We start from the raw sequence: 16,835 nt of genomic DNA, 5'->3' as shown, positions 1-16,835 counted from the left end.
CATTAGCTCTGGTCCAAGGCGTTATGTGGATATGACCTGGCTTTCTCTTTGAGCAGATAGCCAAGCTAACGTTATTCATTAATGTAATATCTAGCTAGCTACCTAACTAGCTCAATGAACTGATCATTTGAAGGAATCTCATAATCATGTACTGCATGATCATATACAGCATATGATCCCAGTGACAGTGGGGCAACCATGTCAGTCAAACTTCATCCTGGTCTGGAATGAAGATTACATTACTGTATGTAACGTTAGCTAGCTAACGGTATAGTACTTTATCACAAAACGCTTAATGTGTGGTAAGGCTAGAATTCCCACTATGCTGTATAGTTGTCATCTGTGAGTGGAGATTCAGTATATGTCCAGTCCAGCTCTGAGCAGCTCCTGTGAGGGGAAAATACAGCACTAGCTTCTCCAAAGACAGAGTATGAAACTCTAGCTACTGCTGCCCCTCCCTCATTGTTGTGAGTACAGCGGGCCCTACTGGTCGAGAGATACTACCACCCCAGATGAATAGCTACCACTAGGGACTGCTGCACCTGAGAATTCACCACCCAGCTCTCACGGACCCAGATTCCTCTGTTCGGTCTAGGACGAGTGTGCCATACATATACTGTCTGTAGTGCAGTTTCCCCCAGTTATTGGACATATGTCAAAATCTGTGTGAATGGGTGCACAGGTCAGGAAGAAGGGTGGAGAATCAGACTGCAACCAAGCTCAGCCGGTGGGGCAATTATGACAAAACATTCCCACATTTGTTGAAACTATTCTGCCCGATTTCCTTTAGTTATGACTGTTACATAACTCAAAATTAAGGTTTTTATTTGAACATTTCTTACACATGACAATTATGTACAAAAGACAAAAATAAAATTATAAAACAAAATAAACCTGTATAGTCCCAAGACCATTTATAAATAGTCTGAAAATCCTTTACAAAAATATATTACACAGATTGGTGTTTCAGTAACTCGGGACAAACAATGAGATTTACAACTGGGCACTTGTAGATACTCAATAAAGGGTCATGGCCAAAGCCTGACTTCTGTGGCTGAAAGGACCAGTGCAAGATATCCTTAACTTACTTGAGCGTTAAATTCCCTTTAAAAAACAAAAACAAAATCAGTAACATTTTATAATTGCAGCATATACATATTTCAAAGCAACACTGATATTAGTAGACTTAAAAATGACAAACTATAGACAAAATGTACAAGTTTACATTCTTCCATTGTTCGTAAGAGAACATGGTAAAACCTGCGAACGTATCCACAAAGCATTTTAGAGTACGAGTGCTGATCTAGGATCTGTCCATATGATCTTATTCACTATGATCTAAAAGGCTAAACTGATCTTAGATCAGCACTCCTACTCTGATATGCTTTGTGGATATGGGCCCTGGTTTCACCAAGTGCTCAACACACATGAATCCAGTTTGGTCTCATAACACATATAGCTCATGTATAAATAGACTGAGAAAATGTACTTGAAACATTCCTTAACCAATAAAATGTAGTAAAGCACAGATTCTCATCCATATTTTTTCTCCCCGATTTAGGAGCCCAATGGTTACTTTGAGATTATTCTGTAAAATGAAAACCGTTTTACAAATGTAATAAATTATTAGTGGTTGGGTGATAGTCCTTCGAAAGTCACATGCACCAGTGGCCGTGCTTCAGATTCAGACCTGTGGTCACTCTGGTAGAGCCTCTGTCCTGGTGGGATGAGTTAGTGCACAAATAAAGTTTCAAGCACATGTATGTGTGTGCATAATTGGCTCCAGTCATCTGCAGAACATAAAAATGTATACAGGGTGGTCTGCTCTGTGCCATCAGTTGATACTAGGCTGACCGTGCACTCTGATGCGATACAGGCAGGTGTACTCTGGGTGACCCCAGTTGGACAGCACCCGAACCTCAATGATCTGATAGGCTTGATCATTCTCCTCCTGTGGATAGATAGCAAAATACACTACATTTACACTCAAGCCATGTAAGAGTAGCAAGACATACAACTTGCCAAGCCACCATCTCTAAATTGTACTAGAAATAAATGCCATGTGGAATACTAAACATCTACATCTGGCCAATCAAGCCCCTTGCTGTAGTGTTGAAGTTTACTTACGGTGACAGGGTAAGTCTGTAGCGCATCCTCATCATCCTGATAGGTGTAGCTGCCCAGTAGCTTACCCTCCTCCTGGTACTCATCATCCAGACCCTGGAAACAAGAGTACACAGTTAGAAAACAGCAGAGACCCACAGCAATAAGTGTGTCAATCAGTAGTGCTTCACCAGAGCACACTCACAGTAAATGTGACTGACTTGAGTGTCTACTAGGTGGGCTTCTGAATGGCTTGCTTAGACAGTAATAGCCGACGTGAATGTTAATTGGGTAAGCAGTGTAATTGGAGGTTTGCATGGCTTACGTAGACGGTAAACTGGCGCGGGGCGCTGCTGATGGTGCCTGTTGGCGACAGGGCTTTGGGGATGTGCTCCAATGAGAAGGCAGAGGGCACGATCCTCATGGAGAGACGAATCACCAGGTAACCATGGGAACCCTGAAACGCCCAGCAGTTCCCTGGATGGATATCAGGCTGCAGTGCAAGAAAGAGAGAGCAAGATTAAACCAGTGTATGGATGGTTACTTTTGTTGGCAAGGCACTATCAGGAACTGAAACTCTCCCAATATAATTAATCAATGTAATAAATCACGAAGCGATCAGAAAACTCAGACTAGTCTCATGTGGTGTGGTGACTTGAGTTGTACCTGTATGGCCACACGAGGAGACTGGGAGAAGTACCAGAGTGGGAGACCAAACAGACTCATCAGTGCCGTCTTTGTTTCGTACGTCTCAGAGCAGCGAGTGCTCAGGATGCTGCCACCTGCAGACACACACAGCCATGATATCTCATGTCACTTTCAAAACTGTACACAATGCAACCACACCCATTTTACAACGAGGGCATTGTTAAAGACGGTCACACCAGAAACTACTGTACAAAGTCCAAACAGATCATTCAAATAATCACGTAGATAAACAAAATCAGCGTAGTCGCCACGCCCCACCACAACAACTGTGAAACTTTACCTCCAGACTCCAGAGCATAGTCCACCAGGCCGGTCCGATCCTGGGAGTAGAGTTTCAGAGCGTTCTTCACTATCAGCTGTACATGCTGGAGGAGGAAGAGAGGGAAATGGTGGTTGGGTGAGGAAATGGAATAGTGCAGACTGACAGGAAATAGTTTGACTTAATCACATTGCATTTAAATAAATCATTTTGAAATCCAAAACACAGAATTTTAACCTTTTGGGTGACCCAACCAAATTCACAGAAATACGAGTTAGAGCCGTCAATGAAAAGTCTAAAAAGCGGTAATCGGTTCCGTGTGCGCTTTTTCTATGCTTCCTGTTCTTAAGTTTAGTTTTTGCGTCTTTTACTTTCGGTTTTGTACACCAGCTTTAAAAACAGCTGAAAATACAATATTTTTGGTTATGGAAAATATATTTCACAGTGGTTTAGACAACAGGGATCATCAACTAGATTCAGCCGCAGGCCGATTTTAACTTGAGCGGATGGTTGGAGGGCTGGAACATAATTACAAATAATTTGTAGACTGCAAATTGACCACAAGAAGCCCAAACAAATATAATATTTGACTAAAACATAAGTATTTCAAACCTTGCTTACATATGTACATGATCACGTGTCTATTATGCGTGGGAATACTTAGGGGGCCAGAAAACAACCGCCCGTGGTCCACCGGTTGGCGAACACCGCGCTACACTATACTTGTTTATTTAGTCAAACTGAAATTAGGCAAACTATTAGAATTTTTGCAACCAGGAAATGCCTGAGCGATTTATGCATAGTGCATCTTTAAATAAAAAATAATTAGGCCAATAAAAACGACAAATGTTCTTTCTCCACAAAATTCCCCAAACCAAACCCCTTACCTCCTCGGACATCCCGGCCCCTGCGGCTCCAACAGTGTGCATCACAGTCTGAGTGACAGTCTCAGTGCTGAGAGTCTCCTGCCTGGCCCTGCTCTCCTCCAGCTGCAGGGTCACGTTCTGAAGGATGCTGAGCTCCAGGGAGGCCAGAGAGGCCTGCACATCAGCCCCGCTTACATAGCGCTCAGAGAGCCACTGCAGCAGCGACTCAAGGAGCTCCTTTTCCCCAGGTTCGGAATCTCCGACCTGCTCGCTGCGGTAGAACAGGGCCCGCAGTTCCCGTCTGACTTGGGCAGACACTTGCTCAGACACCTGCCACGACCACACAGGGAGACAGACACCATCAGACAGAGGTCACCGGTCAACAGAGAGGATTTATATAAAGAACACCAGCAAAAACATCTCAGCATTAAATAATATTGAGTGTCTGTACAGGACCAGCTAATCAAAGGAATGGGAGAGGCCATCTGGAAAGGTACACAGGGCTCGACAAACGCTTGGCCGCGGCAAGGAAAAAACCCCAAAAACAAACATTGTTGGACAAGCATATTATAGATTTAAGTTGTCCGAATGGAAAAAGTTAAAACACTCTCAAAAAACACTATAGAAAAATCACTACATCAAACAATTAGGCAACTCCGATCAGAATTGATCTCTGCAGAGCGCATCGGCGTATAATTATTGTAGGCCTGCATTGACAGGCATGAGTGGTCTTTCAATCACTCAGCCGCGAGATCGCGTTTGAGATCAAAGCGAGCCTAGCAGTGTTTGCCCATTTGTTGATAATTGCTAGTGAGAGTTATTTGCGCAGTTACAGCACATTTTTGGTCAGCAATGAAAATCCTGTTAAAGTCATGGTGTGTATGTATCACCTGCGTGTGTGCCAGTGGGCTGTTGCCAGAGGAGAGAGAGACACATTTGCACAGCAGGTCAAATAAAAAGTCATACAGACTAACTATTGTGTAGTTTGGCTGGTTATTTAGCATGCATTAATGTCATGTCCGATGTTCTAAAATAACTTTCCACCAGCACTCGTGTATAACTGCAAATGGCGGACACGAAGTTGACATGGGTGCGCAGTTGATGAAACCATAATCCGGTCATCAAATTCTCACTCAAGCGTTCAAAATTCACTAGGATTCTCCTCTATTCAATACTGGCCATGGAATTCTAACAAAGTTACAAAATATTCTTAAAATAGCATAATTGGACAAGTAACTCCTATGCTGTCAAAATCTCCCCTGAATATTTTAACTTTACAAATAGATAAACATCTTATACTGAACAAAAATATAAAGTGTTGGTCCACTGTTTCATGAGCTGAAATAAAAGATCCCAGAATATTTCCATCCGCACAAAAAGCTTATTTCTCTCAAATTGTGTGCACAAATTTGTTTACATCCCTGTTAGAGAGAATTTCTTCTTTGCCAAGATAATCCATCCACCTGACAGGTGTGGCATAACAAGAAGATGATTAAACAGCATGATCATTACACAGGTGCACCTTGTGCTGGGGACAATAAAAGGCCACTAAAATGTGCAGTTTTGCCGCCTCCAACGTCGTTTTAGAGAATATGGCAGTACGCTCAACAGGCCTCACAACCATAGTTTCAAGTTCCTTGGTGTCCACATCACCAACAAACTATCATTGTCCAAACACACCAAGAATGTCGTGAAGTGGGCACGACAACGCCATTTCCCCCTCAGGAAACTGAAAAGAGTTGGCATGGGTCCTCAGATCCTCAAAAAGTTATACAGCTGCACTATCGAGAGCATACTGACTGGTTGCATCACCGCCTGGTATGGCAACTGCTCGGCATCGACCGCAAGGCGCTACAGAGGGTAGTGCGTACGACCCAGTACATCACTGGGGCCAAGCTTTCTGCCATCCAGGACCTATATACACTAGGCGGTGTCAGAGGAAGGCCCAAAAAAAAATTGTCAAAGACTCAGTCACCCAAGTCATACTGTTCTCTCTGCTACCGCATGGCAAGCGGTACCGGAGCGCCAAGTCTAGGTCCAAAAGGCTCCTTAACAGCTTCTTCCCCCAAGCTATAAGACTGTTGAACAATTAATCAAATGGCCAACCGGACTATTTGCGGGATCATCTGAGACCAGCCACCTGGACAGCTGATGAAACTAAGGAGTATTTCTGTCTGTAATAAAGCCCTTTTGTGGGGAAAAAAACTCTGGCTGGGCCTGGCTCCCCAGTGTGTGGGCCTGGCTCCCAAGTGGGTGAGTCTATGCACTCCCAGGCAAACCCATGGCTGCGCCCCTGCCCAGTCATGTGAAATCCATAGATTAGGTACTAATTAGTTATTTAAATTAATTGATTTCCTTATATGAACTGTGACTCAGTAAAATTGTTGAAATTGTTGCATGTTGCGTTTATATTTTTGTTCAGTATAGTTAGCTACCTCCCCCACCTTAGCCATTTGATCCCTGGGTCATTGAATGAGGGAATTATTTTATAAGTATTTGGTTGTAATTGTAATGTTGCAGAGTGGCCAACCCTCGTCCAGGAGAGCTACTGGGTGTGCAGGCATTTGCGCCAGCCCTGCTCAAAACACACCACATAAAAATAAAAAAAACAGGCCCTTGATAAGCTGACTCTGGTGTGTTGGAGCAGGGTTGGATCAAAGGTCTGCACACCCAGTTACTCTCCAGATGGAAGGTTGACGGGCCATGTGTTTTATACAGTAGCCTATCAGTGCAGTATTTGACTTTGTGGGGGGTTAAGTGCCTTACTCAAGGCCACAACGGCAGGAGATACTGTATAATACATGGGATCAGAGACCAGCAGCCTTCCATTGCCAATACCAGTGATAATAATGAAGGTTATTTTGTGAAGTGGTTCCTTGTATCATACAACCCAATTTTCAGTCACCTTTTTGGCCTATGGTATTACAGACCAAGTGACTTGAGCTTTTGGACAAGTAAAAAATAAATAAATAAAATATTATATATATATATATATATATATATATATATATATATAAAAATTGGTATAAAAGTTAATGTCAAGCTCTGGTATTACTGGAGCAATGCATGTACAGTACAGAGCCAGAGACAGAGCAAGCAACTCACCGTTTCATGAAGTGTGTCCAGGCGGTCACACATGCCCTTGCATCCCATCACCCCCTGCAAGTCCTGCCTAATGCGCCCCAGCGCCTCCTCCAGCAGTTGCACCTCCGCCAGCAAGGCATCATGGGATTCGCTGTCCACACCCACACTGAAAGAGCATACAACATTGTCACATGGAGGAATATTCAACACCACTCGTGATTTTATTGAATTATTACAATCCAAAGGGTTATGTGCTGATCTCACTTGACTTGCACTGGTACAGGAACTGGTGCAAACGCAGGTGTAGCACTGGAAGTCTCTTCTTGCCTCCTCTGCACCTCCTGAAGACATAAATCAACATAACATGGATATATGACAACACCATTTTTTTTAGAGAGCTTCTACAGTAAGGTCTGTGCATAGAAATGAGTATAGGATCTCTGAGTCTGTACATCGGTCTTGGCAGCCAGTGTCTGCAGTAGAACCTCTAGTTGAGCCAGACGAGACTCTTGGCCCTGCTGCTGCACAACATACTGCTCTCGAATCTCCTGACTCTGCACAACACAGGAAGAAAGTAGAGATTAATGAGCATACAGAGGCTAAAAAATAAAAAAGCAAACAAAGTAAGCGTACCGAATTGCATACTTGTTTACTTCTCATTACAAGCTAAATGAATATGCTTGATGAAATGAATGCCTGACAATCCAACCCGGATGATCTCACCAGTTCTCTCTGCAGTGCTGCATCCTTCTCCATCCCCCTCTTCAGCAGAGTGAGTCTCTCCTCCAGCAGGCTAGACACCCACAGCCCCATGCTGTCCTTGTCCGTCTGGGTGTCCAGCTGCTCTCGTAGAGACTGGTAGAGACCCAGCACCTCCCGGTGCTGGTTTTCCTGCCTTTGGCCCCCTCCCTCCACCTTATCCCACAGCTGGGCCAGCCTCTGCTCCAACCGGGCTAGGCGCTCAGAGTCCACAGACACCAGCACACTGCCTGGCTGCTCACATACATGGGAGGATAGAGGTCAGCTATACTGTGCAACTAGCCTTATCAATAGAATTAGATGGTCTTACGGAAGCTGACAATCATATAATGGTCAATGAATACGAGCATCAATACCACTTCTACCTGTGAGACAGCTGGTGGTAGTGGTGGTGGAGCCATGATGGGCTGGCTGTCTTTGGTTTGTTCCAGAGGGGTCTGACTGAGGTAGTAGGCCGTCCTCCACTCAGTGACGTTAATGGCAGGCAACACAGACAGCAGGCTGGACGGACCCCAGTGCCACAGAGCTGGGAGAACACAGAGGAGGATAAATGAGACAGAGGATGTGTCTGCAGTGGAATGGGGTTACAGTATGTCAGAGTAAGTGATTGCACAGTACTATGGAATATGGATAACCAGCATCAGGGCTTTGGGGTGGACAGCAAGAGCTGTGCTACTCACCCAGAAGGAGGAGGAATGGGAGCAGAATCAGTAGGAGTTTGAGGAGCTTGGGAAGGCACCTATGAAAACAGAAAAATCCTTGTTAATGTGATCACATCATGTATCCCATCCACTACCACAAGCCTTGAGTGTTACGCCATCAGACCCAAGAGACTCACCGTGTCAAGACAAAGATGTTGAGGAGAGACATGATGGTGACCAGATGATACCATCCAGTCCCCAGCCACCAGAAGGCCCCGGTCGCTGCCTTCCCTGCGTAATAGAAAGACAGGGAGCGGATTAGTGAAAGTTCTTCAGGAGGTGGGAGGGGTAGAGGAGGCACTTCCACACAGCACTAAAGATTAGAGAATGAAGTACATTCACCAGATGAGGTAAGAGGAAAGGAGATAAATACAGTGCAGGTTACAGACCGGGGCACTAGAGCAGGCTAAGCAACAGTGTTCTTCTCTGTCAGCGTAGATGCACAGTACAGCAGAAAACATCTCTTTTTTTTTTTTAAGGAGAGCCCATCTTTCGTAAAACCACAGTCCTCCATCAAACTCCTCTTGACAAATTGCTCCCATTCTTGGAACAGACTTTAAATCGAAATATGTCCAGAGGGACAGAAGCAGCAGGCAGAGGGGGAAGCAGTTCTGCAGACAGCCTTTGCAGTTTCCTAGCCTAACACAGAGCAGCAAATTAGAATGATGAAACGCAAATTAAATGGAACAGGTAAGAATGAGTCCCAGTATTTTGTAAGCGCCTGCAGCACCTGTTAAACAGCAGTTAGTCAGTTTAAATAGAAAAAGGTTAGAGAGATGGAGAAGGTTACATTATACTCCACGCCACCATTCTAATGGGTTTCAAGGCAGGTAGGAAGACACACAAGCTAGCCATGGGGAGACTAGGACGAAACATGCAGGCCATGCAGAGGTGTATCTGGAGGTTGAGAGGCTGGTTAAACACGGTAAGAGAGTGTAGCTATTTAAACATGGTAAAATGATGACCTGGCGACATGGCTGCCAACCAGAGAACAGACATCATCCTCCTTGTCACGGACCGCACAGCTGAGCCTGCCTTCTGCCCCACCCACAACACACTGGAGCCTGGGAACCAACCAAGTAACAAAAACACAACTTAATCTACTTACATTGTACAGTAAAATAAGGACTAAAAGGTAGATGTGCATTCATTCATTTAAAGTATATGAGGATAGGCCCGAGTTTGATGGCTTAATAGGTAACCTGTGTAAGCAGTGGCAAGCCACAGTGCCCCCAACGCATGGTGTGACCGGCAGGCCCATGATGATGATGATGATGATGATGAGACAATGTGTGCCTTCACGTGCTGCTTCCCTTTGCAGTCATCACCTGTTAGCGTAAGCAGTGTGGAAGAGCAGCAAAGGCGTAAAAGAAAACATGATTTTTTTTGAGAGGCTAACGAAAATCATAAACATCATAAGGGCTGACATTACCCCTACAAAGAGAAGTCTAACAAAAGTACATGGCAGGTGTGTGTAGCCACAAAGGTGAGCGAAAGGCTGAGAAGAAGAGGGGTTTGTTTGAACAACCCACTTTACATCTCTGGTTTTCCCACACAGTGACATTAGGTATAACTGGTGAGAGAAACACTCAGCTACAGGACCAATTGTAGGCTACTCACTAACCACATGAAAATCACACCAATCCACTTAAACAAATGTTAGTCCATTATTGATACACACACACACACACACACACACACACACACACATACATACATACATACATACATACATACATACAAGCACATGTCATCACGTACAAACAAAAATAACTGCCTGAAAGTCAGTTACACTTACAAAGAGAGACGTTAAGATTCATGCGTTTCCCATCAGTCCCCAACTCGTTTACATTCATGCTTCCACAGTAGCTGGAGTGAGCTGCAACCAATAAGAAAGAAATCAGATAAAACTAGCACAACTAAATATCGATCAACTTCAAAACATCCCTCTTTCCCTTCCTTCATCGGAGCTGAGGATGAACATAGTGAGTCAAGGGAGAGAGAGAGCATTTGCATGTCACCAGGGCAACAGCTAAAGAGAAGGCAGCCCATTTGTTTGGGAGAGAAACGCAGAGGGTGAAATCTGTGTGGTAAAAGTGCCATCCAAACAAGTGAAAACACCAGAATAGAAAGGTAGAGTGATGTAAAAAGGAGTGAGAAAGGTGTAGGCAGGATAAGCTGCGGTAGTGTCAGCCTCTGTCCCCCTGTTCAGAGAGAGAACAGTCAGAAGCAGGTGACAAGGAGTGTGAGTTTAGGTTAGTCAGTGACAGCCACTGCAACCGCCAGTCAGTGCAGATTCACTACAGTGCAGGAGAAAAGACTCATTCACCATTATCTATTCAAAAACAGAGTGAAAGCAAGAGTGAAATGTATAATTGGTGCACTGCAAGCAGGGTGATTCCTGAAATCAGGTTTCAACCAGTGTCAACTATAGACCTATGCAAATCATGCACACACTCAACACCTGCCTTGTGGATGCCCAACCTCCATGAAAAAGCATTCAGCCTCTAAAAAAGCAGTGGAATACCTCCATTAACCACTTCTCTGCCCCCACTGCCCATCTTCAGCATAGCAGCCTGTATGAGCAGAGTCACTACAGACACTGTGGAGGCAGCTGCCCTCCTGCTATGGTTCAGACAGGTGTCTAATACTGACCACAGCACACCTAAAGAGAAAGAGCATATTAAAAAGGGAATGCTCCAGATTGTATGACTATGTTAAGCTTTAGCTTTTGTCAGATTTCTTGACAGGCTGCCACCACATGATTTGCATACAGATTGCATAGGCCATCTCAGCACAAGCCGCTGTTACAGAGTGCAGGAAAAAGTTGAGCCCCATCTAAAATGATAAATTATCCAATATCCAATATATTATGACACAAAAGTGGGAAGCTGCAAGGCAGATGTGTGAGAAATGGAGTGAAAGGCAATGTTGGCGCGGTAAAGACATCAAGAGGCAGAGCCGGCGCAGAGGCTGATACCTTTGCCCTCTTTGCGTATTCTCAGCAGTACATTCTGTAAGAGCAGTGAGAAGACGTACACCACAGAGGCTGCGGCCTTCCTGCTCACACGCACACAGGTGTCCGAGAAGGACACCAGCACACCTGAATCAAATCAAATCAACTTCATTCAAAATGCACTTTGCAAATCAAAATACATGTCAAATGTAAGAAAATGAAAAGAAATTCCACACTCCTGTATCAGCAATGACAACAAACTACACTGTGGATGATATTCCTTTCATCGAAATGGGAAGGCAAAACTCACACAAGATATAACACGTGTATGTGCTTAATACATTATAGTACTTCTGTGCCTGGCTCTCTCACCCGTTTTGTGCTTGCGGCTCTTGTCCCTGGCGTAGACGGTGGAGGGAGGGGAGGTGGCGGCAGCTGTCAGGGCCTGGTTGCTGGTGGCAGAGCGGGCTGCAGTGGAGGAGGAGTACTTAGAGTATGTGGTGAGAGCGTCATTTCTGTCCGAGTGGATAGTGCTGTCCTTACAGAAGCTACCGTTCACCATGGAGGTCTGGGTCTGTGCCGAGTTAATGTCTCCGTTGGCCTCACACAAACTGCGGTCTGTCATGGTCCACTCTAAGATAGATTTGATCAAAAAAAAAAAAAAACTATACAGTCACCCTTTGTAAAGGAATCCATTCAAGACACAGGCTGATGTTGGAGACAGTACAAGTAACTGATTGATAAGGCCCTTTTAAAAATTACCTTTGACTTCAGAGTCTTCATCCAAACCCCAGAAGCCTTCGACCAGCGTGCGCTCCTGGATGCACGACTCGTCCAGCATGGAGGAGAGCAGGGAGGCGTCGCTGGCGGCCACGCTGTGCAGGCTGCTGTTGGGCTGCTGGGAGCCATGCTGGCTCTTACGGGGCGTGGTGAGGAGCAGAGACTGGGAGCTGGAGACAGAGTGCTGCTGAGACCTCCTGCTCTTCAACACCCTGGGAGAGAGAGAGAAAGAGATGAAGCGAGAGAGAGGGGAAAAACAGACCGTCAGATTAGACATAGAAAACCCTGGATGTAACTCTCTGGGCCCAAATCCATAGAAGGAACCCCAGGGCAGCAGCAACATCACTTACTTGGAATCTCTGCGACTGGCTCCTCCAGCGCTGAAGGAGGTGCTGTGGTACATGTTGTGGTTGAGAGAAGAGTCCAGGCTATCGTCACCATAGAGACCAGTGGTAGAGTGCAGACGCAGGCTCCGCCGAGACATCCTGGGAGACTCTAACACAGGAGGGATCCTGTGCTCCTTCTCAAAGTCCAGGGCTGTTGTTGAGTAGCTGGAGCTGGGCAACAAGGAAGAGAAGATGGAGGAATGCATTAGATTAGAATAAAAACAAAACAAGTCGCAGTCTCTAATCAACAGTGATTCAATCGATTGACAGTACCCTTCGGTTTTCATTGTTCTTGGTGTCTTGAAAGGCACTTAATAATCAAATGTACTACCATATTATGTAGCCTATACGTCACACAGAAACATTCAAGTAGATCCTATGCTCCAACTTCTTCTACAGCTAATACAGTGGGAGAAAAAAGTATTTAGTCAGCCACCAATTGTGCAAGTTCTCCCACTTAAAAAGATGAGAGAGGCCTGTAATTTTCATCATAGGTACACGTCAACTATGACAGACAAAATGAGGGAAAAAAATCCCAGAACCACACGGGGGGACCCTAGTGAATGACCTGCAGAGAGCTGGGACCAAAGTAACAAAGCCTACCATCAGTAACACACTACGCCGCCAGGGACTCAAATCCTGCAGTGCCAGACGTGTCCCCCTGCTTAAGCCAGTACATGTCCAGGCCCGTCTGAAGTTTGCTAGAGTGCATTTGGATGATCCAGAAGAGGATTGGGAGAATGTCATATGGTCAGATGAAACCAAAATATAACTTTTTGGTAAAAACTCAACTCGTCGTGTTTGGAGGACAAAGAATGCTGAGTTGCATCCAAAGAACACCATACCTACTGTGAAGCATGGGGGTGGGAAACATCATGCTTTGGGGCTGTTTTTCTGCAAAGGGACCAGGACGACTGATCTGTGTAAAGGAAAGAATGAATGGGGCCATGTATCGTGAGATTTTGAGTGAAAACCTCCTTCCATCAGCAAGGGCATTGAAGATGAAACGTGGCTGGGTCTTTCAGCATGACAATGATCCCAAACAAACCGCCCGGGCAACGAAGGAGTGGCTTCGTAAGAAGCATTTCAAAGTCCTGGAGTGGCCTAGCCAGTCTCCAGATCTCAACCCCATAGAAAATCTTTGGAGGGAGTTGAAAGTCCGTGTTGCCCAGCGACAGCCCCAAAACATCACTGCTCTAGGAGGAGATCTGCATGGAGGAATGGGCCATAATAACAGCAACAGTGTGTGAAAACCTTGTGAAGACTTACAGAAAACGTTTGGCCTGTGTCATTGCCAACAAAGGGTATATAACAAAGTATTGAGAAACTTTTGTTATTGACCAAATACTTATTTTCCCCCATAATTTGCAAATAAATTCATTAAAAATCCTACAATGTGATTTTCCTCATTTTTTTCTGTCATAGTTGACGTGTACCTATGATGAAAATTACAGGCCTCTCTCATCTTTTTAAGTGGGAGAACTTGCAAAATTGGTGGCTGACTAAATACTTTTTTCCGCCACTGTATACAAACAAAGCAGGGAAGGTGCAATTGGTCCCCAATGGTAGAAAACATTGTACTGTCAGTGCAATGATTAATCTGAGGCTGCCATTGTATTCCCATGTCCAGTGTTGCACACTATACCAAAATTCCTCTACTTTTTCTACACTAGAACATGAAAATAGATAGAATGTGTGTTACTTTCGGTACTTCTGTCAACTGTGTCTCACGGATCAAGTCTATCAGCGCAGCATTATCTCAGACTGTAACCAGGTTGGTATCAGTCTAATGTATTAGGCAATGCCCAACTTAACCTTGCCAAAAAAAAAAGGGAACTGCTGCGGCCATCTCTCAAGGAACAACCCCGTCCGGCATTCACATTGTTGGACTTTGGAACCGTTTCAAAATCTGTACTTCCGACAGATACCAGAAACGATCATTAGGCTAACTGAAGTCCAAGTAGGGAATAGCTAGCACAGCGTAATGATAACTTTCCAAAACAATGCATGACAGGCTATTACAGCCTGAAACCTAATCCCTATGAAACACACACGGTCACACACAACCGTCAAGGTGAGCACACATGAGTGACCCTGCCTGCTGTCTAAACATAGCCAAGTGCACACACACAAAGAAGGTAATGAAAGAGAAATGAGGATGATACACACAGATCTGTCCACCCCCAGCTCTCCAGAGTCCACCCCTCGTCACCGTCGCTCATCCCAGGGAAAAGCCCCCGCGGACAAACATCACGGACACCCACACGGACACTATCGCGCGAGCCAGGAGTGCTCAGGCAACCTAACACTACTTACTGTATGCTGCACTGTGTTCACTTCCTGTAGCCAGGGACAGGAGCCACTTACAGACTCAGGGCCCCCCTCCCTACCTCGGTGAAACAATGACACCAATCCTTACATTAAGCACTTTAAACTGACGAGTGAGGTCAGTCCTTAGGTGCAACTGACTGTACGACAAAAGGAGGAAGAGAAGGGGGGAGACCTGCAACAAAAGAGGGACATCTGTGTCCCTGAACTGCTGAACCTTTCTAATGATTCCATAAACAAAAGGACTACCAACAGGGCTCTTTCCTATGTAAACAAACCTCACCCTGCTCTCTGGTTCTCCCTCCATATCTTTCTCGTCACGCACTAAAAATCAGGGGTAGGCAACTAGATTTAGCCACAGGCCGATTCTGTCAGAGCGGCTGGTCGGAACATAATTATAATAATTTGTACACTGCAAATTGACCACAACTACGCCCAAAAAGAGATTCTTGTTTTTTAAAATAATTTCATATCTTGATTACATTGAGACACGATCACATATTTACCATTTAGCAGATGCTCTTATCCAGAGCGACTTACAGAAGCAATCAGGGTTAAGTGCCTTGCTCAAGGGCACATATTTTTCACCTAGTTGTCTCTGGGATTCGAACCACCAACCTTTCGGTTACAAGCCCAATGCCCTTAACCGCTAGGCTACCTGTATGGCTCTTTTTTCTTTTGGGGTGGGAATAGTTGAACAGATTTCCTAAATGAAATTATGTTTTAGCTGAATTCCTGGTGATTTGTCATTTTTTACCAAAAACTAAAATTGTACAAAATAAATATAAAATACATATTTCTTTGGCAAAAAAAAACTAGCGGCCCAAAAATATTTAAAAAATAAACATTTGCGGGCCAGTTTTGGCCCACGGGCCACCTGTTGCCGACCCCTGCGCTAAATTAAGCCTCTTCAGGATTACACAGGGCCTTAGCAGAGCCAATTATGTGCTTTCCTCTGCCTGGCCTACTGCTCCTCCTGCCAGTGTGCTCTAGGCCCTTCCGTTGGACAGCGGTGTGTCCTCAGCAGAGGTCCCGGGCAGTTCCAGGGGAACCAGGCCCAAGACAGCGGCAGTGAGACCAGGCCAACGGGAGCAGCAGTCTCGCTACCCCGCTCACACACACACAGAAGAAAGGACAAGACAAGATTGTCACGGTTCTTACTTATCTGCTGCCACACACACACACAAACACGTTTGTTTTAGTTCAGACACAAAACAATCAATCATGACATGTAACTTGATTTCAAACATACAGTGATACAAAGAATCAATGGCAAGAGAAAGAAGAATTTCTGTGTAGACAGAATAACTCATTACCATTCTTGATTGTCTATCACAACTCTTAGTGTTAATCAATGGTCCATTAAGGCCAACTCCAGGAAACGCATCAGTGACTTTGTCAAATCTTTCCTCTTCTGACCGACAACGTCCCAGAAATGGTCAAAGACTCCAGCCACCCAAGTCAGACTGTTCGCTCTGCGACCGCAAGTCAAGCGGTACCGGAGCGCCAAGTCTGAGACCAAAAGGCACCTGAACAGCTTCTACCCCCAAGCCATAAGACTGCTGAACAGTTTATCAAATGGCTACCCAGACCATTTACATTGACCCCCTTTATCATTTATTTATTTTTAATTGTTTTGCACCGACTCCCTTGCGGTCACTAGACTCCACCCACACATACTACGCTGCTGCTCTGTTTATTATATATCCTGAATGCCTAGTCACTATGTACATGTGGGTATGGGTTACTGTATTACCTAGTACCCCTGCACATTGACTCGGTACTGGTACTCCTTGTACATAGCCTCGTTATTTTTATTGTGTTCCTTTTTAATTTAGCAAATATTTGTCATACTTTTTAACTCTGCATTGTTGGGAATGGGCTCGTAAGAAAGCATTTCACTGT

General features: G+C 44.8%; 1 protein-coding gene across 9 annotated transcripts in view; it reads right to left on the bottom strand.

Annotated features, from left to right (window-relative positions):
* Nucleotides 1–808: 808 nt before the first annotated feature.
* Nucleotides 809–16,835, bottom strand: part of LOC121547056 (SUN domain-containing protein 1) — a 28,130-nt gene continuing 12,103 nt past the window's right edge. For 4 of the 9 annotated variants that reach the window (XM_041858145.2, XM_045209752.1, XM_041858144.2 and 1 more), the window contains 21 exons: nucleotides 12,567–12,773; nucleotides 12,199–12,428; nucleotides 11,809–12,069; nucleotides 11,461–11,583; nucleotides 11,008–11,145; nucleotides 10,279–10,359; nucleotides 9,683–9,808; nucleotides 9,446–9,544; nucleotides 8,618–8,711; nucleotides 8,460–8,518; nucleotides 8,145–8,305; nucleotides 7,744–8,013; nucleotides 7,473–7,574; nucleotides 7,285–7,361; nucleotides 7,042–7,186; nucleotides 3,958–4,266; nucleotides 3,092–3,176; nucleotides 2,770–2,885; nucleotides 2,429–2,596; nucleotides 2,128–2,220; nucleotides 809–1,951 (listed from right to left, as the gene is read on the bottom strand). In XM_041858145.2, coding sequence (XP_041714079.1) covers nucleotides 1,835–1,951; nucleotides 2,128–2,220; nucleotides 2,429–2,596; nucleotides 2,770–2,885; nucleotides 3,092–3,176; nucleotides 3,958–4,266; nucleotides 7,042–7,186; nucleotides 7,285–7,361; nucleotides 7,473–7,574; nucleotides 7,744–8,013; nucleotides 8,145–8,305; nucleotides 8,460–8,518; nucleotides 8,618–8,711; nucleotides 9,446–9,544; nucleotides 9,683–9,808; nucleotides 10,279–10,359; nucleotides 11,008–11,145; nucleotides 11,461–11,583; nucleotides 11,809–12,069; nucleotides 12,199–12,428; nucleotides 12,567–12,773 — 3,061 coding nt within the window. In that variant the 3' untranslated portion in view covers nucleotides 809–1,834. The remainder of the gene's footprint in view (nucleotides 1,952–2,127; nucleotides 2,221–2,428; nucleotides 2,597–2,769; nucleotides 2,886–3,091; nucleotides 3,177–3,957; nucleotides 4,267–7,041; nucleotides 7,187–7,284; nucleotides 7,362–7,472; nucleotides 7,575–7,743; nucleotides 8,014–8,144; nucleotides 8,306–8,459; nucleotides 8,519–8,617; nucleotides 8,712–9,445; nucleotides 9,545–9,682; nucleotides 9,809–10,278; nucleotides 10,360–11,007; nucleotides 11,146–11,460; nucleotides 11,584–11,808; nucleotides 12,070–12,198; nucleotides 12,429–12,566; nucleotides 12,774–16,835) is intronic. The other 5 variants (XM_041858147.2, XM_041858148.2, XM_041858149.2 and 2 more) reach the window with 5 other exon arrangements.

Source organism: Coregonus clupeaformis, chromosome 31 (genome assembly GCF_020615455.1).
Source record: "Coregonus clupeaformis isolate EN_2021a chromosome 31, ASM2061545v1, whole genome shotgun sequence".
NCBI classification, from domain to species: Eukaryota; Metazoa; Chordata; class Actinopteri; order Salmoniformes; family Salmonidae; genus Coregonus; species Coregonus clupeaformis.
Note: the sequence above shows the minus strand (reverse complement) of the source record. Positions and strands in the feature narration are given on the sequence as shown.